We start from the raw sequence: 25,041 nt of genomic DNA on the forward strand, positions 1-25,041 counted from the left end.
GAGTCAATTCGTTCAAGTATCTGGGCGTAATTATCAATGAGAATCTGTCTTGGACTGATCATGTGGATTACATTAAGACCAAAGTGTCTCAGAGGCTTGGCGTTTTACAGAGAATAAAACATCTTCTGCCAAGAAATACAAGGGAACTCTTTGTTAAAGCCATGGTGCTGCCAATCCTTGATTATGCTGATGTGACTTGGGGGGATAAATCCAACACCACTCTGATGAACAAGATCCAATTACTCCAGAATAAAGCAGCTAAATTAATTTTAGATATGCCAAAGCATTCATCAGCAACAGAAGCTCTTGATCTACTTGGTTGGGATACATTGGAAAAAAGGCGAAGATCTCATCGTCTATTTTTGGTTTTTAAGTCCTTGAATGGACTAATTGATTGGAATTTTAATTTTAATCATTTTAAAGACATGCATGATTATAACACTCGTTTTAATAACAACATCTGTAAACCACAATCAAAGCGTACATGGGGTCAGCATCGGTTTGTTTGTCATGCAGTAGATGACTGGAACGCTCTCCCAGACGGCATTAGGAACATTTCCGATTTTTCAGTTTTTAGACGTCTTGTTAAAAACATGTAGTCTCTTCTATTGATTATACCCTTTTATCCTTTTCTTGATAACCATATTTATATTTTCTGTTATCCTTACGTTAGATTTATGCAGGGCCTCACTGAAAACCACACTTTGTGACGTGGGCTCCCTGTCAAAAGATCTTATTTATTATTTATAAGAATGATAAATAGAGAGACCAGCTTAGAAGTTACAATATATTACTTTTTATTTCCCAAGTCTTATATCATGTTACCGTTTCATTTCAATTTTCATGACCTTTTTTTTTTCTTCTGAGTTAAAGCAACGTAAATATTCACGAAACATCGCATTAATTCTTAATGACCACGACCGAAAAGAAGCTGAACTTTTCATTGACGGAGGTCACAAAACGCAAAAATGAAGCTTTGTTTCTCACACGTGAAATATAAGCTACATAAAAGCTTCTCTGAACACAACGCTTGTCTTTCAAAATCACTCTAGTCACATTTTCAACGGTGGAAATAGTAAACATGAATACCACTTTCCGGGACAACATGTCTTCTTTCATTCGTTGTAATGCGCATGTCTGGCTTTCGACGAATGTCTGGTGCGTTTTCAGGAAACTGCTCGTGAAATCTTCGACGAGCTTCGGTTTTACTCCAGCGGTCTTGCAAATCCAAAAGTGCTGTACTAGGCCTATGATTCTCTTCAAGCTTGGCTGATCGGAACCACTTTGGGCACAAGTCGCTACTGGTCGAACCTGTCTTCGTTTGCTCGGGAATTTGACTTGGCATGTTATTCAGTATGGGGGGAGCTGATCGCTTGACACTCTCAGGGGCGGTGACAGGTCGTGCAAGCTCACTGAAATACTTCGAATTCTCATTATTTGTAATGGAAGAGTAATATAAATGGGGATGAGCACGAGCGAAAGCATGCACGTCGGAATATTCCCCGCTAGGATTAATCAAGCTATTCTGTAGATATCCATCGCTGAATTTGGGACCAGTGGTCAAATCTAAGATTTCTCCCTTTACAAAGCAATTTCCGTGAGTCTTTTTGATAGACTTTTCCCGAGCTCCTTCTTCTCCCTCGTCTTCACTGTCTGTCATCCACAGTTCGGTGCCATGGCCTACAACGACTCTTTTCTTCCTCTTGGTTTTCTTTCTGACGTCAGTGTGGCGTCCCTCCAGAACCCGCGGTGGGGCGAATTCATTCCTGAAATGCTCTCTCTGTTTAAAAAGAGGTAAAGGTTATGACAGTCAGATTAGATCAGCAATTAAAAAACAATTTTTTAGCAACCATACCTCCAAAAGGCGATTAACTAAACTTATACTTGCATTATCAATTCATTACTGAGCAAAATAATGGTGAGCATAGATCACCTTACCAACTTGGATTATGCTGATTTAACCCTCAAATTCTCTCAACCAATTTACGAGAAAACGTGTGTGAAGAAGAATAGAGAATTGGTAGAAGGATCTTGGACAAAACAGAAGATGCGATTTACGAAATTGGTAAATAAATCTTATTTCCCACATCCACATTCTCAGTGGAAGGGGGGGGGGGGGGGAGAAAGGGTGTGAGATTTCCTATACTAGATATACAAAAAAACATAAGAGCGAAAAGAAAAAACCACGCTTAGAACTTACCAAGGTGTCGCTCTCCCCTTTGAAAACCTCGTCGAAATTATCCAATTTAAGGATATTCTGTGGTCCGTTGCCTGTAAACTGCTGTTGGTAATGTGTTTGCCAGAAGCTCCGCTGAACATTGTACAAGGCGTTCGCAGTCCGGGGGGTTACTGCCAGGGATGAATCTCTATCAGGGGTGTTTGGCACTACTGAAGTAGGAGGTACGGGGTAGTAGACTTGTCTCTTTAATTCCGGGCCCTTGACCAACTTTTAAATAGGAGGAAGAGAACGAAAGAACGAACAAAAGATGACTAATAAGAAACCACGTAAATACTGTTTGAATCGTTCAAAAACACCAAGGCTGTGACTATGCCGCCTGCATTTCTAAGACCAAATTCAAAATCCTACTCACTCTCGCCCAATAAAGGACAAATCACACAGTTTTGGTTACAAGGCAAACTAAAGACGTTTTTCCGATGATCTGAAGTAGGAGGGACGGGGTAGTAGACTTGTCTCTTTAATTTAAAACCGGAAATGCATTTGCGTTCACAGGTAAAGCAACGGAGTCCACATGCAGCAATTTTTCACGCATAAACGACATTAAGGTTCTTGCATCAACGCCCCTTTCTGAATCTCTTTAAAAACCTGCAATACATTACCGCAACAAAGGGTTTGGATAAGAATCGTTTTGCACGCCTTACAACACTTTATACAGGTTGTTTCTGACGCATGTGTGTTGGAAGTCGGGTCGTGTAACATAATCATCTTTATACTCTTGTCCTCGAGAAAAGAAAGTTCAGTCAGGTAGGACTGTATCCTGTACCACTAGATCTAAGGGAGTCTATTTATTATTATCTAATTTACCTGAAGAAGGTTGTGTTCTGGCCAGGTTAAAGGTTTCCTTTCGGACTCTTTCTGAACCGACACCAACTCCCTCCGGTCAAAATGACCCTTGGTTTTCTCAAGTATGCTGGGGTCTGGTGCCGAAGCTGGGGCTGTGGGAGGTAGGGTAGGGTGAAGAGTAACAGCTAGTTTTCCCTTTTTGATGTCTTCTGGGGACTCAAGCGACGGGAATACCTGGAACTTTGGTATGTGAGATGTGTAAGGATGCTCTGATGGAAATCCTAACGGGATCTGGATTTTCCTGGTGGGAGCAAGACAAACATCAATAACATATCATGGTGAAGTCAAGAGGCCCTAACCGCGCACCTCAACCGACCAAGAGCGCTACTATTCCTTCAAGGCAGGATGCCAAGAAACCATTAAATTTGTTTGTTGAGGACCCGTGATTTACAAAACACGCAAAACGGATTCAAATACTGACGCAAGTCAAAAGCAAAATGAGCCAATTCAATATTACTCGAACTTTCATTCATTCAAATAAGAACCAATAGCGATAAATATCGACAGATTTTGGGAAAAAAAAAATTTTAACTTTAGTGGAACGCGGAGTAGAGTCACGTTACGTTACTTACCCCATTTCTGACTTTTCCGGATTTGGAACCCTGCGAAAAAAGCACAACAGATATAAACACAGTTAGAAGGGTCGGTTTTGTTACTCTAGCACAAAACATATGATGCTTCGTCACCATCGTGTTTTAACGAAAATCATATAATCATTTCACGTTTAGAACACTTCATACGCCACGTAACTACGGCTATGGGAGGATTTACAATTATAGTGTTATAGGAATTATTTCAAAAAGGGAGGGGGTCACACTGTGTCAAACAGAGGGTACTCACTTGATTATTATGTCGATCTCAACCCCATGTTTTGCTTAATGTGACTAAAAAAGGCTCACAAAAGGGGGACCACCCACTCACGGGCACCCCCCCCCCCCTCCCCCGACTACGCCCTTGCTAGGGACTATACAAAAAGCTATCTTCAGGAGTACATGTACAGTAATAGTTCGGCCTTCGGGCGATGTTTGTTTCGGGGAGCTGTTGTTGATTTATCATGATTACTTCAGTCTGCTTTCGGTCCCCTAGTTTTTCCTACCACAAGAACGGCAGAGGAAAAGCGGACTCTAAGAACGAGAATGACTAGAACACGACTGTCCCCGCGCGCGCGTTTTAGCTGTGATTACTCAGCAGGAGAAGATAGGATTGGGAAGGAGACGGGAAGTCTAGGCCATGTGGCCGGTAATGATATCACTTCCTGTGCCATTTTTGTCTCATTTTTCTTCGGTCACATTGACGTTAAGTTGTCTTTTTTTATAAGTAAACCGTTAATAAAGCATCTGGCGAAGCGGAGACTCTTTTAAAACTTCATAGAGACCCTCGATGAGATTTTTCTCTCAAAGACAGAATTTTTTTAAAACTGAAAACCACTTAATTTTCCACCAAACCGGAATGACGTGACAAGAAATCACTGGAACCAGTTTCAGTCACCTTCTGAATTAATAAAAGACATCACAAATTCCATATCAATTGAAATCTACACGAGGAAGAATCATTAATAAATCGCTTAAGACGATCAGTACATATTTTCACTTTACAAGAAAGATGCAAATAATCGTAACTGTGGCAGGCAGACAAAGCATATTCGCGGCTAACCGCGAAGTGCATATTTGAAAACAGTTGGAAAGAAATGTTCGACACTGTTTTTCGAGGAAAGTTCAACCTTTCCTCATGGAAAGATTAAAAAAAAAAGTCCAATCTCCCAAACTATAGAGCACATGGCATAAATAGACGCTTGAGGCAAAAGTTGAGGGGAATTTGCATAAATTAGTTTTGAGAGCCGCTCACAAAAGATACTGCGAGACAAAGGTGATATTGTTTACAGCGAAAGAGTCTTGTGATTATTTTACAGGTGACTAAGCGTAAATACAATTTACATATTCATCTTCTGCCCCATTCACAATTATAAAAGCCATGTTGTAAGCCGGCAGCGAAGTCCTAGCTTGTGTGACAGAGAAGCACAAAAAGTAACGCGTTACGTTTATGATGAGTCTGCTTTATGGATCTTTTCGACATGATGTGGCATCAAATACAAGCGTAATTAATGATCGAGCTACAGAACAAGCATAAGACATTCAACGTGGACTATAAACCAACTGAAAACTCTGCAAGTAAGCTTTTAAAATCGTTCCACTTTCGCTAAATTCGCCTTGCAACAGGTCAATAGACATATTCGGCTCTTAAAAATGTTGCCATGGAAACGTACTTCCAAAAGACCAACCAGAAGACGTCCAACAGTGCTAATCTACGTGTCGCTAATATTCTGGGAGTGCCTTGATCAGTCGACACTCCACGGGAATTGTATTCTTGGTACGCAAGTGCAGTGCTGCAATTAAACATGGCGGTAAACTCCGAAGATGCCAGCCACGATCTATACGCGGTTCAACTTTACGACCAAGAGTACTTAAGGCCTCGCACGACGGAGGTGCATGGCTTACATCTGCCAGAGAAGAACACGTTTACAATCCGCGTCGATCCAAACATGTTAGCCGACAACAAAGAATATTCAGTGCCCAAACGCCTGGAACACCTCGAGAAACGCCTTCAAGGAGGCAAAAGCAGGGAAAAGCGAGGGACTTTCCGCAAGGAAAATTTACTGCTCGTCGACTTGGAGAGAACCAGCGCGCTCAGTGACTTAATCACCGGAGAGATACCCGTATTCGCTCTAAAAACTTACAAAGAAGAAGGCGAGAAACGCTACATGGAATTTTCACTGACCAAGAATGCTTCAGACAATCTGAGGCAAAAGGATCAACAAAGGAGGTTGGAAGTCGCCATGAAAATCGCTTTCGCCAACTACCTTCACTGGAGCCGTGTCTACGAGGAAATTGAAGGCAAAACTGAGAAATCAGCGCTCGAGATCGAGCGACAAGAAGATTTGGAAGAGTACCTTCGTAATCCGCTCGAGTGCAAGGGCATTGTCTACTGCTACCTCGTGATAGATGAGTCACAAACGGCAGATAAAAAATACCAGTTCTACATTGGCAAAGCAGAGGGAGAATTCACTAAGAAGATCAAGGAACATAACACGTCGGGTAACAAGCCGCTATTGGAACTGTCATTGCAAGACAAGGCGCTTTGGCCGAGAGAAGATCAACACCTTAAACGAAAATTTAAAGAATCGCTGCCGAAATCCCCCAAGAAAGGCGCAAAGAAAAGCGATGACATCCACGTACCGCAGCTTGACTATGAGCCAAAAGTTGTGGTGCTCACTTTGGACTTTGGCTACACGGAGAAACTTGCCGAAAAATTCAAGAACTCGATCGACGCGGAGGACACAACAGAAAAGCTCGCCCAGAGTTACGCACAATACTTTGCCGCCAAGGGCCCCATTGGACTAAATGGCTGACATTGCAGCCTTTGAACATGTGATTTCCAGTAGTAGTAGGAAGTTAAATTAAATAATGCACCAGGATTTTTTGTTATCACTGCTTTAGGACAATATGGAAAGGCCGTAAATACTACGTAAAGTACAGGCTTCGAGACAAAATGTTAGCATCAAGACGGAATTTTGTCAGTTTGAATCAGGGATGAGATCTGATCTAGGTTTGTCATGAATCTGTTACTATTTTTTCCCAGATGCGAGGTGATATATGTATGTAGCATTCATGAGATAACACAAACTCTTGGTATTCAAGAAGGCGTTATCACACACACATCTGGAGCATTCGATTCATTCCGTGCGTTTCTTCAAGACTAAACTTTCCGCAAGAACCCAAAAACATCACTGGTGCTAAGTGACTGTATGTTTCAAAAAGCAGTTGATTGAGAATGAATTAAACGACTGCGGTGAAGACATTTCAAACCGCAGAGTGGAAGAAGTAAAATACTACTCACGAAAGCTCTAGATCTTGGTGAAGGCGCTACAATTTTTTCTACAATTTAAGTGTTCCTACGATGTTTACAAACGTTTCGGCCTTCGGTAAAGGAGACAGCATTTTCTGGAATAAACTTTTACCGCGACATGATCAATACAAGCTCCGCTAGTATCTGCACATTTAAATTAATAAAACTATCGAAGTAAATAATATCGAGATGTGCAAAGATTTAGTTTTGGTGAGGATATTCTACCCAGTGCGTGACAAACGAAATTGTATCTGTCTCCACTTTAATCGCTTAGTATTCGAGTGTGTTTCAAAAAACGCTATCTGCCATCACTCGTTGTTATTCATGTAAATTAGGGGAAACAATTCGTTTCGACATCTAACGACTGGTTGTTGTGTGTGTGTTTTTCTCTTTAAAGTTAAATCTTAAGGAAAGCAAAATAAAGAATGACTCTTTACAACGAAGGATGTGAAGATGCAAGTGAAATAGTGTTTTGTACTCACTGCTGCAATTAAGGATAACATCAAAGCTAAAAGGTTTCGCATTGATTCAACAGTTCCTAATTGCATATCCTCGTGACTAAATGTTCGGTTGTAACATCTTTAACCTTTTTATTATTATAAAACAAGCGAAGTGGCATTGGTATCGATAAATCAGATTACTGTAATAAATGGTAACGCTTGAATAATGCGCTAATCTTTTTAACACCCCATTTAAGGGCTCTATTACTCGATAAGTTTTCAAGTGAACCACAGAGGCGATGCCGTGATGAAAATGCAAATTTACAGCCGCTAATTGTAAACAAAACACACGCCCCCATTGTTGAAGCTGCATTTGAAATTTTAGATCTTTTTAATCCTGGTCAGTGTTGTGTTTCTATCGAGTAAATCTGCTATGCGACTAACATCAGATAACTGTTCTATGATTCACTAAATGTCTCTAACATCGAGTACAACGAAGGTTGAGTGAACCCTTGGTAAACTAAAGCGGAGATTTCGTCCGAACAAACAACTGGGAAAATCCTAAAGTAAACAAATTAACGGTTTATTTATTTAGAACGTATACTCGATTTTGTTCTCGTCCATTTAAATGATTGTGGGACGCGAAGCAAATTAATTTTTTGATAATTTATTCATGAAGAAAATTCGAGAAAATAATATAAATGATTCGACAAGTTGTGGTTTTTAACACAATAGCTACTAATACGATAAATCAATACTCACAATTCATCATTTCTTCTGAGGTTGCTTTTCTTCAATGGGGTAAGATCGTAATACTGCTCAATAGGTACACCACTGCAATGCAATCAAATTGCTCTTGTTACTTGAAAAAAAAAAAAACAAAAACAAAAACAAAAACAAAAAAAACCTCAGCCGAAGGATTGAAACAAAAACAGGAAGTATAGGAGTCAAACACGTAAAGACATGCACACACACAGATGAAAAACAGTTTTCCTCGCAAGACAATGACGTTGGAAAATATGGAACTTTTGCATGATTTTGTTAAGAAATGTGTGCGAAAAAAGATCACACGGATTACTGACCATGGACCAATTTTTATTCTACGCATGCAAATGAAGTCGGGCAAGATGGCCATAAGAATAAACAGGAAATACTTTCTTTTCCCTTGTTCTTTTTGCTTTTGTCATTAATTTGGGCTAAATTTCCGAGGGCGATTAAGTGCTCCCTACACAATAGCGCATGCTCATGCATCAAAGAACAACGAATTGTTTTATTAAATGCATCACTAGGCACCAGGGAACTTTTGTCTTCGTCATTTCAACTGGCTTGTACCAGACTCTCAGTTAATATAGACAAGCGAAGAAGCAGGCGCGTAATAAAGGGCTGGGGGCAGACGTGGAGGTTGCAGTTGTCATAGAAACATCTCTCGTTCTGCCTTTTCTTCGTGTTTCTGCTCACAGAGCCAACACCATATTTCGCGCGCCCGCTTTTTCGCTTGTCTCGACTTCTTGAGAGCCCGGAGAAGGTTACGTTTCAACGCCCTAGTGATCATTCTCACACAAGGCCGGGAATTTTAATTTGAAAAACTTGGGTTCACGTTTTTCCCCGACTATCCCTGGCAGGGAGGGGGAAAGGGGAGACAAGGTGGGCTATGTAGCAAGTGCCTAGGTGGGACTGCTCCTTAACATTGAAGGTGCGGGTTTTTTCACCACTAGCTGTGGCTACTCGTGTGAGTTATTGGACTATAGACTTTACTCTCGAATTATCGGGGAAATGTAATTAAATATTGAAGGGTTTCTTCCAGTGGACTTAATTGAAACCTGACGGAAGGTGTACCAAAACTGTGAGGAACTTTATTTTACGGAAGTTAAAGGAAGGCAATGGTTCTTGCGGTATGGGCCACTGTGTAACACCTACTCAACAGCTAAAAAAATCGAATGAGTTTTAAATCGTCAAAGAAAAATTATAAAAAATTTATAGTACATGTCAAGGGAATTATTCTTGGCATTTGTCAGAAGAGTGTTGATACGTTTTTGTTTTTTTTTTTAATGAAAAAGTGACATCTTCGGTGCATGTCATCTGTCCCTGAGCGCCCGATTGTTTGACTTGTGAAGCATATTGAAAATCACACTTAAGCAAGAGACAATATTGATACATATATTTTTGTGACAAAGCCAAACAACAGACAGAAGAATCGTTTCACTTTTATAGGATTGCATTTCAATATAATCTGCAATAAAAGGGATATTTATAACCACTGAACAATCAAAATATAAAAAGACCCATGCAGAGATGACCATACTGTATTTCGGTGACGAAATGACTTTGTCACCGTCGGAAAAAAGAGGAACTAGAACTGGATGGAAGTTGAACCTGACACCTGTAACCTCAATGAGATACTTTAGGTCCTGGAATTTCAAAAAGCAATGACAAAATCAACTGAAAAAAAAGACAAATTGTCTACAGGCACTCCCGTTATCTATTGTCGGTTATCAAACCTTATCGGAAGCTATGGTTTTGAAGTAGTGACTCCGGATATTAAGTTCGTAGAATCTCTTTATCTTTGTGGAGTTTTAAATGCCTCACAAATAATTACACGCCTGTTAAGAAACTAATCAAGTAACAAACGGCTCAAACGAAATTTTGAGAGTTGCACAGAAACGGAGCGCCGTGCGAATTCCCAGACATGTTTGGGTTAAACTTTGTGTTTCGTTTTCGTTTACGTATATTTCCCGAGAACAAAACCGTAAAAGTTAGACAAAACATAAAGTTCAACTTAACAAGACTCTTTATTTATTCAGAGCGAACAGTCAAATACGTGGGATATGGTGTTATTACAGTTAGAAACAATTCATAAAAATATCCGTCTACCTCACTTTAGTACGAGAAGTCGTTTCAATAAACAACCGTTGTTCATATCAGGCAATAGACTACAACGAGAATCCAATAATGGATAATATTAGATAATCCGCGATTAACATTGGATAATTTCCTGGGAAATACAATATAGGCAAACCAATGTTGCTGATGTTGGTGCTAAGCAAAAAAACGTGATTATGGAAAATAAGGCTTAAAAAAAAAGGTCCACTACAATCTGCATGTTTGAGCAATTTTCAATTGAAAGTAATCCGGGATTGCATTAGTTTTTCTTTACTTTGCTCTGTGATTGGTCTAGAAAATTCGCGCCCCCTCTCTCAACCAATCAGATGCAAAACTAAACCAATCACGACTTGGTCGCCACCGTTTTTCCCGCGCTTTAGGAGGGTTTGCTTGTTTTTACTTTGGTTTTTCATTGGCTATTCAGGCAATAGACTATAACGAGAGCCCTTCTTCTGATTGGCCGTTATTGTTACTTTGGTTTTGGCTTTAAGACACTCAATCGAAAAGCGCTTCACAAAACATTCTGGTGTTTTCCGGAGTGGCTTATGACCGCATGAGTGCCTGCTACTCTTAAATGAAACATGTTTGGCTTTAAGCAAATCAGAAGGAATAAACACCCTTACCGTGGAAATGGCAGCACCCCTCCCCCAAAGTGCCTGTGTCCTTTCTGTACTCGCGTGGGGGGCTCCTGCTTAGGTCGATACTCCTTGGGGAGCTGAATGGGGCCGAACCCTCCATAGCTTAGACTGCGACCCCATGGTACCTTTGGTGACCTGCTGGTCCGTGACAGGTAACGGTCAAAGCTGATATTGAAAAGAAAATTCAGTTCTCACTAAGCGTTAACGAAAGGATGAAGGATGAGGATTGAAACTGGGTAAGACATATCAGGATTGGAGATGGTCCTGATAGCATTGGATGGCGCGAAAAATATTGACCAAGCATCGTCTTCGTGTACCATTACATGTCACGCCACGCCAGACGACTAACAAGGTTTGTACACATTTAATTTTTCGGTACAAAATTCAAGCAGTTTTTCAGACTTTCGAAACCATTCTTTTCATTTTCAAAACTCAAGGTTCCGAGTCATGTCACAGGGTTCGGAAAAAAAACGATCACGTTGGAAGCGCAAAATGAAAAATTCACATCAAGTACCCTAAACGCTATTTAGGAGCAATTCAGCCACAGTAACAGCTTGTCGCCGCTTAAAACCAACTCAGAATTTAAATAAATTTTTGTTTCCATTCTTGTCGTTATGCGAAAATTTACTGCGCTCATTTCCATACGTTTTCAAGATATTTGACTCTAAGAAACCCAGAAAATAGAGATCTATCAAGCTAAGTTTCATCAGGGCAAGTGTTTAAAAATGTCTGATACCTTAGTCTAACGACATGTGATCACTAAAGCTGTGCGACTTTCACGAGTCCTACTGTTCTCCATGTTCGGTGTGTGTAAATACGATAACTTTCTTTGCCGCTTTATCAACCAACTAGACAGCCCTGGATCGCTAGCGTTGAAAAAATCGCGCATTTTTGCCCAGGTGATGCGTGTGTGGGCATAAAAATGTTTAATGAGTTCTGGAATTCTAACTCGTTTCTGGGCACAAAAATCAATTGGAAACCACGCAAGCATTTACAACAAAGAGAAAATATTACAGAGAAATGGAACTTTTTCACAAATAAAAACATTGTTTCCCGGTTTCAAACAATAGCATCAACAGATTGAGAACATCTGCAAACAATCGTGTTGCCCACAAATGAAACCACCTGTGTAAGCTGTCTATGATAGTTTAGCTTGGAGGCATCAACTGCATACAGAATGACAACACGATCCTAGATACATCTATGTCTAACTTCATAGCGAAATCATACGCGACATCATAGGTCAAAAACTCTGACAAAAAGATACATGATCGTTGCGACATTTATTTTGCGTAGTAAAACAACAAATGCTGGGCTGATAATTTTCTCAAATACTGCCGAGGATAATGTAATCTTAGGCATTTATGTAAAAATTCGCAGGTGCGTTTAAAATTGAAGGCTACTGATAACTGTCATCACGTTCCCTATCACAAATTATTCCAGTAAGTGCTTTTTAATCGTTAACAGAAATTTGTAAACAGAAATACAAGACAAAAAGTTACAGCATGGCCATTAATTTTGTAATTTAAGGGTAACAGAAAAAGGAAGTCGTGGTTCGATTATGTTCGTCAGATGTAACATCACAAGTCGTGCTTAAGAAACCAGTTTCTCGATGATAAGTAAATTTCGAGCACTTAAAACAACTCTGAACCCAGTTCAACTCCTTAGCAACGTGTTAGCAACGGTTCCGCATGGTTTGTGTCAGATGAGTGCTAAAACAGACACAACGCGCCGAAGCATCAAACTTCTTTACCGCAATTTCACAACGAAATAAAGCGAGGGTTACTGATCTCATTGACTCTAAAACTTCCTTCAATACAAAAAAAGCACAGAAGTTATGTTACTGCTTCTACTTACTGATCCTGTGACACAGTAATCCTATCATGGTATTGAGGAGTATGTAGAAAATGCGACTCGAAATTCCTCGACAAGAAATCGACACCTTGATGTTCTTTGTATAATCCTTGCTGTAACGCAGTAATCATTATTATATTGAACAATATTTTCGTCGCAGGTGTACACGGTTTCCGTCAAATTACATGGCGAATTTCACAAATAGTTTCCCTAAAGTTACAGAACTTTTGCAAATCTCTGGCGCATATCCGGTACTTCGACAACATCGCACTATAAACATAAATTCGCCAAGGAGACGCTAACGTTTCCGATTGGTTTACTACACAATAGGACTTGAAGCCGCTGCTTGGGTTTAATTACAGTTATTTCCTACTTTAGTTTGACAATGACGAAAGTTCTTCGTTATTTTAACAATTATTAACTAGAACTTACTCATTCATAAACAGTATTTTTTTTTTTCGCTTTTTCAAGGAACACATGTTCACAACGGCTTGAAATGTGTCATAATTGCGCGAAAAGCCACCTGAGATCGAACTCGCGGTGTTGATGGCTTAACTCAGAAACTGCTGAATGCGAAAAAGATACAAAACAAACAAAAAAGACAAACGAAAATAAAACACAAAGCAAAGTAGAAAATCAAAAGAATATATTCCACTTTCTCATTCGCTTCTTGAGCTGGATTATTGAAGGAAAAAGCAATGAAAGCAATTTTGGACAAGCTGGGAACAACATCTCACCAAAGCTTTCGGTTCAATAACTTCAGATACTGGAAATTGTCTCTCTTATCGTTTGTTGAAATTTCTCATATATTTTTTCCCTAATTTTTTCCTATCTAAAGTCAATAAAATTTCAAACGCATAATATTCCAAAAGAGCGGCCTGTTTCAGGGATTTATCCTCCTGTTACGCTGTGTACAAAAAGAATTCCATTTGTCCTTTAGGTCTCAAGATTTTCATTCAGAAATGAAGTATCTGAAACAGCTGGATTACCATTTCCGAATGGTAACTAGTTAAGGCCATCGAAATTCAGCGGGAGGATTCTGTATAAAGGCCTGAGAAATTCCTACCTTCCGTGCCTAATGCGTTGATATGACTGCTATAATCGAGATGTTTTTCCGCGAAGAAAGAAAAAAATTAACTGGGTATTTAGATGCATTTGACGGAAAACTGTGGAAATCTTAGTTTTTAGGCCTTTTCGTTTTCATTCTGTTACCACATTTTCCGCACGCTTGCTCAGCGAGTAAATACAGTCCTGAAAGGAACTCACCAAATTATTGCCTGGATCTGTTAGACAGGTAGAAGTGATTAGAAGTGTCTCTCGTAAAGTAGCCTTAGATTCCTCTCCAGGCTAATCAAACAACGAGTTCAAAATTCACTATCTATTTTACTTTCGGGACCTGCATGTGGGAAACAACCTCCGCCTCTCGAGTCTGCAGCTCAGTGGGAGAGAATATCACCGGCAATCGAAGGGTTGGGTTCGGAAGAGAGACTAAATTTATAATTGTCATTCCATGTATCACTTTTGTGACAAAAGAATTTAAACGAGGGTACTAAAAATATTTTGTGTTGGACACAGGTAAGAAAAAAGAAAACACACAACAAAGCAAAACAATGAGACGGGAATTCTAGGCTGATTGAATTACAAACTATTGAGCCGCTTTTCTTCGAACAGTAGCGCTACTAATGTATGGAAGAAGGTCTCAGAGCACCCCAATCTTTCTCCTGTTTATCTAAGAAGCGCGCTTCACTTCAAATGAAGACAAAGAGCCCGCTGCTTTGTTTAGCATTTTCTGTAATAAGGCGGAAAATGGATAGTTGACAATGTTACTGTATTCCTGCACGTAGAGATCAAAAGAAGCGGACCTGGCTGGTCAGAAGATTTATTAGTGACGTCAGTTGTCACGAATGACTGCACACCGAGTCAGGTAACCTTGGCAAATTTTGTTTAGCGTTAGAACCAAATCCTGAGAAGGAATTTGAAGATTTCCGCTCGATTTTTGTCGAATTTTTTGACAAATCAGTCTTTACACTACTTTATAGAGTCTCACTTGGTGCAATGTGAGTAAGTTCAGTGCGGTAAATCGCTTGGAAATGGCTCTCGCGATAACTAATTTGTCGAAGCTTCAACACGAACTCTACCGCGAGAAGCATGGCTTCGACAAGTTGTCTAGAAATGTACAATCGTCTATGGTCTATGATCCGACGCACATTCGCCGCATTACAACCTTCCCTGATCGGTAAGTGCTGTAAAAAATTGTTGAAATTTTTTCCGTTAGTTTCTAAGCTTGTGGAATTTTGTAATTGTCTGCGATGTGCAGACTTTCGCCTTGAATTCGGAGATTCTGTACGAGAATTTTGTTTTCTGAGGTCGAAATCTACAAATTGTGGCTTTTAATTACACCTGGTGTTGATTACACTCATTTCCCAATCACGAATTGAGATCGAAAGGCTTCAAAGAATCTCACGCAACCTCAAGTCAGCACGTCACGGTAACATTTTAGTAACGCTAGGATCCAATAGTGGAGCGCGCGAGGAGAAAAGCGTGACAGCATCTGCGTGGGTTTTTAAGGCCAACTGAAATTGTTCCATACTCTCCGCGATAAAAAAAAAAGTAAAATTGCGTTTCGTTGTTGTTGTTGTTTTTCTAATCTGAACTATGACCAGTCGGTGGGAAGTGTAGGGCTGTAATTCGTGCAGAATGTTACAGAAAAATAAGAAAAATTTTCCCCAAGCTTTTGAAGAGTGTATATGGAACATCTCAATAACTACATGAATATTAAGTACTGAGAGGAAACATGCCGAAGGGGAAAAAAATTAGTGGATACATTTCATAGATAGGTAAAATTTCCGCACAGCCCCATACTATTGTAAAACAAATCTGTTTTCCCAATGGCAATGTATTGTTTTTGTCATTGTTTTCTCTATCCAAGAACTGAATGCGTAATGTAGTATGGGGCTGTGCAGAAATTTTACCCATAGATACAATGTAAAGGAATACAACTATCTACTTGATGAGAAACAATTCATCTACCCACTACTAACCCACAGGCGGCCCAAGCTCCAGCTGTGAGATGATCATCTTGCGCAATAACAGTCATGGCGGAATTATAAGAGTTTGTATGGGAATATTTACGACCGCTCTAAGGAATAAAAAAAATACGTCAAATTCTCAAAAAAAAATACCTCACCTTACTTCCACAGCGTATTGCTTGTTATCTGATCGCTTACTTTGATGAAAAGACCCCATTTGAGCGAGTTGTTCATTTCGAGGTTTTCTTATGTACGTTGAAAACCTCGAAATGAACAACTCGCTTAAATGGGCTCTGTTCATCAAATTAAGCGATCAGATAACAAGTGATACACTGTGGAAGTAAGGTGAAGTATTTTTATTGAGAATTTGACGTATTTTTTTATTCCTTAGAGCGGTCGTAAATATTCCCATACAAACTCTTATAATTCCGCCATGACTGTTATTGCGCAAGATGATCATCTCACAGCTGGAGCTTGGGCCGCCTGTGACTAACCAAGCAGTTAATTGCTACGTATATAAATCAACCAAAACTGCCCACAGTAGTCACATTGTCCAAGGATTTACATGTAACATTCAACTAACAGAGGGGAGATAACTAATAGGATACAAGAGACTAATAGGATTCAACACAACTCAAGATCCCTAGCCAGGGGGAAGGGGGGAGGGCACCCATAGAAAAAGGGTGAAGATGTTCCCAGGGATCTTAAATTAGGCTCCCAAAAGGGGCAGACTGACCTGGGTGTGGTGTTTCCCAGGAGGTACCATTTAGGAACTCTTCTTGGGTGAGCAAAGAACAAACCTGGCATTCAATTCCAGGTTCCAGAGCACTGAAGTCAGAGCCACTGAATAACATGTTTAGTTCCTTAACACTTAGCCACAAAGCTTCCAGTGTGTATATGATTTTGGTTTGTGAGCTCCCCCCCCTCTCCCAACTTTTTCTCAGAATTTCAAATTATCTTTGACAAGGTGGGTGTTGATTGAACTGAAACTGTCCACGAAACTTATGTCTGGGTGATAAAAATTGTGCTATTGATTATTTTAAACCTTCTCTAGATACTCGCGTCACCTTGAACAAGCTGAAGTTCATGTTAAATGTCCTTGGGGTCGTGCCCGAAGCTATGCTGGTGAAGCTCCTGTGTGTCTTCCTGAAAGTTGTCGGCCAAAATGGGAGCCACCTTTCCTCCTACAAAAAGGACACAGACACTTTGGCAGTGGAGTTGATCCACATCCCAGGTGAGTTTCTGTAGTCTGCATGATCCTTGTAGTGCTAGCTGGATTATGTGACAACAATGATAACCATATTCCTTTGCAGAACAAACTTGGTGTTGCATTACTTGCTTTAACCTTCAGAATCTAAGAAAAAAAGAAAACAACAAGGCATTGACAATAGTTTACACATTTACATATCTCAGTTTAACTAAAGACCATGCACACCAGGTAGTAAGTTACCTGTATTACAGCTTGCTAGCTGAGTGCCATGCAGTGATTGCAAAATTGGCTCCTTAAGTTGCTAATTTCATCACCAAAATTGTTAACTATTCATCAGGGCAACCAAAAATATCAAAGTTTGGAGACCTGGTTAGAGTCGTTGACCTTGGTCATGTCTTGCTCTAGCAGTGTATAAGCTCCTTCTAAAGCATGTAACAATTGTCTTTAAAGAACATTTATAACTTTTCTCTTATGAAAGATTTCATAAGAGAGACTAGAGCCATCTCATACCCAGTGTTTCTTCAGAGCCCAACTTCGTTTTTTTTACATTGGACCCTGTGCTGGGTTCTCATTTAACCCTTTGACTCCTAGAGGAAATAAACATGAAACTTCTCTGTATAATATCCCTACACTATTCAGCAAACAGGTAATGAGAATACTCAAACTTATGGGGTAGATTTTTGTTATCCTCATCTAACACCAAATTCTTATAACTGGTTTACAAGGAAATCTGTCACAGCTAGAGGGAAGAATAGGCCATTTTACAGTTGTGTACTTAGTTGCTAAGCCTTTGATTTGGAGTGAGGCTGAAGGTGACCTTGTTGTGATGGAGACTAGTATCTGGTTAGCATGATAACAAAATAATTTGCATTTGAAAAGCTGCAAGGTTTGTATCAAAACAAGGTCACCCTTAACCTCATTCCTTTTCAAAGGCTTGGCAGCCAAGCACACAACTGCAATGATGACGATGAGATCTTGGGAGTTAAAGGGTTATGGAAGAAATGAAAAGGTGGTTGAGGAAAAGGCTTGTATCTGACAAAAAAGTTTTTCTCTTTTCTCTTCCACAACCTTGCCTCCTTTCATCATCCTTCTTTTTAAAGCATCTCCACTCATCACAACCCTGATGCAAGCAGTAGTTAAGATTACATAACATGGTGCTGGTATTAAATTGTACAAGTGAATGTTGCCAAATCTTTCCATGAATATCACATTAGTATTTCTCAAAAATTCTCAAAAAATATCTCATTGTGACAAAGATTTTTTTTCTGAAAATACCTCAGCAAACTTCCTAAATGTCTTTCTCTCTGGTTTAAAATTGAACCAAATTTGAGGGAGTTCCAAGAGCACATTTTGAGTATTTATTGCAAAGGACCAAAGACAAGTTTTAGGCTCATCAATCTTACACTTTGCACAAAGAAATAAGAAAAGAATGTGAGAGCACAGGAGACATGTTATAGTGTGCTGTTTAAGACACCATAAGAAAAAATTTAGAATAACCTGTGGAAAGACATTCTTTTTAGGGGGGAAGTGGGAATGTGATGGTGTGTCAGTCAAACGGTCCAGGTAAGGGAAATGCTGAAAAAACAGGACGCCCAATGGCAGATTGCATTGAGAACCTGCAGGGAAATATTAAGACCATCTTCGGAATTTCCAGACGTCATTGGATATGATCGGGTTTTGTTGCTAGCACTCTTAGGATAAAATTCTAACGCTTGTGACTCAAAAGAGTTGACAAGTATTAGACAACAGTTGAAGAGTTTTTCTTAATGAATTATAAGTTTCAAATGCGTTTTAAACAGTTTCAGCTCAGGTTTCAACACTTGTCCTGTCTCCGGAATAAGTGAAATAAACGCTTACTTGATGTGCTTTAATTTCTTGAATGCCGAGAGCTTTAAGCCTTTTTATTTCTGTTTTCCTAAGTTCTACATGTAATTCTTCGTGCAACAGTGCAGGTTTTTACTGGAAATTTGACTGTTCTGGACGTAAAGTTACATTCTAAGGGGAGTGCTTGTGAATCAGTTAAGAATGAACACTGTAGTTGTCGTCATTGCTGAAAAAAGGAAGTGCGACCTTTTCTTTGTGAATGAAGGGTTCCATTTGTTGTTTCTTACCGTCACAAAACTGCTTCTCTGTGGTTGATAAGTCTTCTAGTTGTCATCTTATGTAAATAGACTGTCAATATTTAGGAAAGGCAAGGTTGGTGCCTATTCGATAAATCACGCTGCGATGATCCGCTCGCGTTTCTTGAGAACGAGCGAGTATCACCGACTACCACCCGAGAGTAACCGACGCCTAAGGGACCTGACGGAAAGGTTCCCAACTTACAAATCAGAGAACTTTCGTTTATATTCTTGTCAATTACTTTTTCTTATTAGCAAGGAATATGAGATAGTTAATTGACAAAGAAGAAATTAGAACAGAAATACATACCCTGGACGTTCTGTCATGCGTTATTACTGACTGATATAAATTTTGCTAACTAGGGAAATTGGTATTTTTTTTAAGGTTCTTTGTAATAAAATAGGTGTTTCATTGTTCGGTTTCATTGATCTGAATTTCTCTTTCAACGATTCAAAAAGCCGTTAATTGGGTCTTCGTTAGGTACTTGAAGGGGCAGTAAGGCTGGAAAAATTGCATAATTTCCCTCATGCTCAGATTTTCGACATATTTAATCTAACGCTTCGGCTCAGCAATTTTGCTTTTGGTATCTCTGAATAATGAATCAATCTATCTCTTCGTGACACTTATCCCTAAGAAGCGTACCAAAGCCGATGCTCGCAAAATGAGACGCAGTGTTGACTCGCTCGTAAATATTCACAAGGGTCTTTTGCCTTCCCCCCCCCCATAAAATGTAACTGATATTGACCATTTTTTCACACACAGCGAAGATATGCTGCGACAAACAACAACAGTAACACCAAAAACAAAAACAACGAGAAACGAACATTGCAGTTAAAGAACGAAAAAAAAAAAACTGTGTTGTTGACTTTCGCTGATCACAGGATAGCGCTAGTTGCCAGTGGGGATTTGGTTTTGTTAACATCTGATAAGATGACAAAGAGGCGCATTTTGGTACTGAACTGAAAAACTTGCTTACCATCCTGTCTGTTTTTACTACAGAGGTCTTCCATTGCAACAGTTTTACGACCTGACGCAGCTCAAGCGGAGTAAAGTGAGGTGGAACGATGAGTTGTAAGTAATACAATGAAACGAGTCAAAGGCTTGGGGACGAACTGGCAAAGGTGGGGGCGAACTTGTTTTGCCTTATGGGGCGAACGTGCTTTACTTTAGAGGGCAGACTTGCAATAAAGCGAAAACTCCAGATATCTTACAAAAGGGTTGAACCCAGGTGGCCGAGGTTCAACCCCTTTATGGGGAACGGATGGGAGAATTCTGGGATTGGACTCGATAAGGCCTTAACTAAGCTACCTTACAGCACTTTACCCTCCTGTATATTCAGTCACATGATGCATTTAAACCAATCACGCGCGAACAAAAATTTCTCATAAATATCGACCTATATTTTTATTGATAAATCTTGTCTCCTCTGTAGGTTGCCAAGGCCCACAACGGCTGCTGTGCAGTGAGTATTCAATTTTAGTAACTTTTATTAAAGCAAAAGAAGAGACCTGCTCAAAATTGAATCGAATTTGAAGATATAACAACTTTACCGTTTGAAAATTTCAAAGGGAACGAGGTTTCAATTTAATTTTTATTCAGTTATGCTAGGAAGTGCGAAGCCAGCGCACCACAATCCCTTTCATTTGGATTAGTTTCGAATCCGCGCGGTTCCTTTCTGTTTGCGCTTTAGACGATGTTTAAATGAAAATAAAAGGGTATGTGAAGGGACTGGTAACAGCTCCCTTACCTGCGTCAAATAAGTATGTTTGAAGTAAGTAACGTGCATGACCCAGCTACTACCTTGTCTCACGAAAGAATTAAGGGGGCTATGTTCACAGGGTAACTAACTTAAAAACCATTTAGAGAAGGGATTAGACGTAGGTCTAGCCAGCTCGAAATATTTAGGAGAGTTTAATTTGTGATATTGTAATATCCTGTTTGTCATTTTGGGAATATATTTACTTTAATTGCGTTTTTTTCTTTTCAACCATGTCTACGGTTACTATAGTTTTCGACTAGTGTAATGTTGATAAATGTTGCCAATGTGATGTGCGCAGTTTGTGTTTTGTTCTTCGAGTTTGTTACAGGTTTGACTCAGTGTTGATACCGTTTCAGTTTATTGTACATGTGTGCTTTGGTAAGGTATTTCCGTCATATGATAAGTTTCCTCCAGCTGCGTTCTGATAAGCGTGGTAAGCTAAAGAGCAAGTCAAAAGAGAATTGGAGACTGTCGTTAGCTATTTACAGTTAGTTTGTGTCAGGAGGGGGGAAAGTTGTATCACCCGAAAGGCGCCATTAGTTCGTGCGTTTTCTACTGACGCAAGGCGAGCGGGAAGATCGATTCATACGCGAGACTCTACTTCTGCGCCCACCTCCTCTTGCCTGAAGTAAACAAGTGGACAAACCTTATGGGTTGCGAACACGTTATAGAGATTTTTTTCATTATAAGGGAGAGAATGGAAGTTATAATCCCAAGACCTAAATAACCGCTTCATTTTCAATCTAAATTAAAACTTATTGTTGTTTAAACTGCATTGACAAAAGAACAAATAATGTAATTTATTTTTACCAGGGCTTTCAATGTGACAATCTTTCATCATTTGTTCTTTCTTTGTTGTATTCTTGTTGGAGATGTTGACAATATTTTTCCTTTTTCCTACAGAGAAGGTCAAATTTATCTTCCTTTTCCAAAGGAGTCTCCTCTCAGTTCACATATGTCCCGTCAGGCCATGTTCCCCAGTCCAACGCCAGCAGAACCTAAATATCAAGGCAAGATCACATCACCCACCCCTCCCCCGATAATCGTGAACAAAGCCATGGGTAGCTTTGCTCGGCGGGAAGTGGTAACACCAGTGTTCAACTCCAGGACTTCTCCTCCTCTGCAGCATCCAGTGCGACCTGTAGCAGTAAGTACAAACTCGTGAACTGTGTAAGACTAATTTGTTTGAAATAACAGAAACCCCATCAGAAAAAGGGGCATCGATTGAAATAAGTAATTTCAGGCAACCGCAAAACGCATATTTAGTTCTGACGGTCAAAATCAACCTGCCTCTGCCATACAGCCCTGTAACGCTATTTCGCACTCAGGAGGGTGGGTTAACCGTTAACACAGTTATACGTAACAACTTTTCTGTTAACCATAACGGAAGTAAATTAACCGTTAACCGTAAAATGGCAAAACTTTTAACCGTTAGACACCCTCACACGGCCTTGCACGCGACATTTTCCGCTTTTAAGAAGGAAGAGTTTGACAAACATTTTTGTTTTATCAAACACGTAATTAGATAGAAATTATGTAAAGCCTGATCCGTGTAAAGTGTAAAGCTGGTAGATAGTACCAGTTTTGTGGACCTAAAATTACCCTTTGAGATGCATTTCTGCGAAAGGACAATGATCTCGGTTGAATTTTAAAAAGGAATTAAATAACCAAAGGGAACGTCCTGTCAGGAAAAGGAAAATATCACAGGGAGCCCAAGAGAAATCAAAGCAACTGGTAATACACGGCCCAGGCGTCGGAAAAGTGAGCGATACAATGGGGCTATGTTTAATTTTCCCTCTGACTGGTTCAGTGTCCAGCGCAAGTTATCAAGACCAACCACTGAGGAAAACGAAGCTAAAAATTGCACGCTCAGATTACTTTCTATAAAACATCAAAAATAACAAAAACGTTTTCTCTCTTTGTATTTCAAGGTGGCAAACAATTGGTTTTCAAAACATGATGTCATCAACCAGTTTAACAGGCTCCACCCAAGTAATACTCCCACAATTCGACTCAGCATTCAGAGGCTACGGCGCGCTGACTGGAAACTTGTTGATTAAAAATGGCTAAACCAATTAGAGTCGAGAACGACAGCTCGCACTCAAGAATGGCTGGTGAATCACAGAATAAGTTGTACTTCGATTGTGGAGTTAGCTGAAGAAAGTTTTGTAATCGTTTGTGTGTGTAGAAAAGGTTTACTTTTTTATTTTTTACATGTCAAAGAGTGCATAACATAATAGATTTCTTTTAACCTTGTAAGATTTTAAAATTATTTATTTTGGAAGAATAGCTAATCATAGCAAATTAGAGACCGAATGATTGTGTTTTAAGCCTCGTCCAGACTCCTTTGATTCCTTTGGATTTTCACCGTGTATTAAAACAACTCACTTTGCCTTTTTAACCGTCATTCGCCATTGTTTGTTTTCGTTATTGAAAATCCTTCGTTGAAGGAATCTCATCAACTTAAGTAAACTTATCTAGCGTTCCTGATTGTAGAAAAAGCCTGCAAAAAAAAAGGTGGGGGGGGGGGGGGTGAGGCACTACTCGGAATTCTTTATGGGTGTGTATAACCTACTTTTTAAAATCCTGACCCAGGATTTTCAGTCCAAAAAGAGCCATTTTTATCCTCGTTTTTGGACCAGGCCTCTACAGTCTATACACGGTTGCAGACTAGGCTTTCAAAGTTGTACCTAGTTTGCGTGTTGTAGCTGATTGACGCTTCGCTTCAGTGTTGAAATTAAAAAGTATTAAAACTCCCTTAAAATTCAGTCGGAACGATTTGGTTTGGCCAGAAAGGATGAGCTCATGGTCTCTTGATTTTGGTAAGCTCTTTTTCTATATTATACAGCTAGAGTTAAAAAGACAGATATGTTTATTCGTTCTCGTAGTTCCCCGATTTAACACCATAATGATCATAGTGTAAACTCGTTTCCAGACAAGAACAGCTCAAAAACTTCCCCTTTACGACTGCGCAGAACAATATAGCTTTTTAGAGGGGAAAGCTTGCCTCCCCGAGTGAAAGAAGAAGATTACCATGCTATAAGTATCGCCAACTTTTCGAGGTACAAGTTGCTTTATTGATATCATTGTTGATAAAAGAATAAATAGGATATGTTTGTAAAGAAACTTTGGTGCTGCATCGGCGGGAGTATTGCAAGATATTTGGCTTTATCGACCGAGTTGATAGTGCAAAATGACCACCGTTAGGAGCCATTACTTAAGCAATGGGCTCCTGCCATCGTGCAGAGTTTTTAAAGCTGAAGTTTCCAGCATTAGCCCTTATTCAGAGCGGGTTACTGACAAAGGGCTGACGCTCGTAACGTCATCTTTGAAAACTCTTTATGGTGGCCAACTTACCTTATCAACTGATTTGATATAGACAAATTATCTCATCGTTGATAAGTTTGATACTGCAGGTTAAAACAAGAAAAAGCCTGATTGAGACGTTGTTGTTTGGACTCTTTTACTTCTCTCAGTGGAATTCATTTCGTAAGACATTCAACCAATCAGAAGAAATACAGAATTTGGATTCCTGCGGGTAAGGGTCGCCATAAGCTGATCTGTGAATTTTGCAACCTTTGGGCTCATTTGAAAGGAAAAAAAAAAACCGCGTCTCTCTCGTCACGCAAAGTCATTGTTAATAACTAGTCGCAACGTTTCTACAGCTTTTCTAACAGTCTTATTCATGCGATCAGGTCTATTGATGAAGCGTTGGTATCTGAAGCATAATGCCCTTATTGGTGCGCTGTTATTGGTGCGTTTGTGAAAAAATGTTTTTGGTTTTTCTCAGTTTAGCGCGCTGTTATTGGTTCGTTTTTGACAAGCCGTTTCCTCATTGCGCTTTCATTGGTGCGTCTCAGTGTACATTAATCCTCGGACTGGTCTTGACATTGTGAATGCACTGATATGCCCGCTTTTTCTTCAACCGGCTGCTTTGCTTTATGATTGTAAACATCCCTACTCGGCAGAATTTTGCATAAGGTTTACTACCCCTAAAAGACATGCTTTTACGACAATATATGGCCCTCTCAAAAGATACGCCTGCAAAGACGTCATTTAAGCGGGTCCTGGTGTGTATCTCCAGTTAATGCAACCTCCCCACTACTCTTGACTTATAGGACACTG

General features: G+C 39.7%; 3 protein-coding genes across 3 annotated transcripts; 2 read left to right on the forward strand and 1 right to left on the reverse strand.

Annotated features, from left to right (window-relative positions):
- Positions 1-773: 773 nt before the first annotated feature.
- On the reverse strand, positions 774-13,097 carry LOC113672554 (sperm-associated microtubule inner protein 4). The gene is made up of 7 exons (XM_027188854.2): positions 12,801-13,097; positions 10,929-11,108; positions 8,188-8,259; positions 3,655-3,684; positions 3,044-3,323; positions 2,201-2,446; positions 774-1,780 (listed from the first exon to the last, which is right to left on the reverse strand). The coding sequence occupies exons 1-7, from the start codon at positions 12,926-12,928 to the stop codon at positions 1,061-1,063; spliced, it is 1,656 nt and encodes a 551-aa protein (XP_027044655.2). The 5' UTR covers positions 12,929-13,097; the 3' UTR covers positions 774-1,060.
- Positions 4,928-7,428, forward strand: LOC113672555 (uncharacterized). Its single transcript, XM_027188855.2, has one exon. It carries the CDS (start codon positions 5,478-5,480, stop codon positions 6,486-6,488), a length of 1,011 nt encoding a protein of 336 aa, XP_027044656.1. The 5' UTR covers positions 4,928-5,477; the 3' UTR covers positions 6,489-7,428.
- A 1,575-nt stretch (positions 13,098-14,672) lies between the features above and the next one.
- On the forward strand, positions 14,673-23,317 carry LOC113672548 (sperm-associated microtubule inner protein 4). Its single transcript, XM_027188849.2, has 6 exons — positions 14,673-15,033; positions 16,881-17,060; positions 20,157-20,228; positions 20,590-20,619; positions 21,820-22,063; positions 22,848-23,317. Exons 1-6 carry the CDS (start codon positions 14,888-14,890, stop codon positions 22,974-22,976), a joined length of 801 nt encoding a protein of 266 aa, XP_027044650.2. The 5' UTR covers positions 14,673-14,887; the 3' UTR covers positions 22,977-23,317.
- The last annotated feature ends 1,724 nt before the right edge of the window (positions 23,318-25,041 follow it).

This window comes from Pocillopora damicornis, chromosome 9 (assembly GCF_964200805.1).
Source record: "Pocillopora damicornis chromosome 9, jaPocDami1.2, whole genome shotgun sequence".
Taxonomy (NCBI): Eukaryota; Metazoa; Cnidaria; class Anthozoa; order Scleractinia; family Pocilloporidae; genus Pocillopora; species Pocillopora damicornis.

Excerpts from the sequence above, each read along its gene's own strand:
- LOC113672555 (XM_027188855.2), top strand. The coding sequence starts at position 5,478 with ATGGCGGTAAACTCCGAAGATGCCAGCCACGATCTATACGCGGTTCAA.
- LOC113672548 (XM_027188849.2), top strand. The coding sequence starts at position 14,888 with ATGGCTCTCGCGATAACTAATTTGTCGAAGCTTCAACACGAACTCTAC. Across the intron at positions 20,229-20,589 it reads GTGAGGTGGAACGATGAGTT|GTTGCCAAGGCCCACAACGG; the intron begins GTAAGTAATACA and ends TCTCCTCTGTAG. Across the intron at positions 20,620-21,819 it reads CCCACAACGGCTGCTGTGCA|AGAAGGTCAAATTTATCTTC; the intron begins GTGAGTATTCAA and ends TTTTTCCTACAG.
- LOC113672554 (XM_027188854.2), bottom strand. The coding sequence starts at position 12,928 with ATGATTACTGCGTTACAGCAAGGATTATACAAAGAACATCAAGGTGTC. Across the intron at positions 11,109-12,800 it reads ATTACTGTGTCACAGGATCA|CTTTGACCGTTACCTGTCAC; the intron begins GTAAGTAGAAGC and ends TTTCAATATCAG. Across the intron at positions 1,781-2,200 it reads AAGGGGAGAGCGACACCTTG|AGAGAGCATTTCAGGAATGA; the intron begins GTAAGTTCTAAG and ends CTTTTTAAACAG.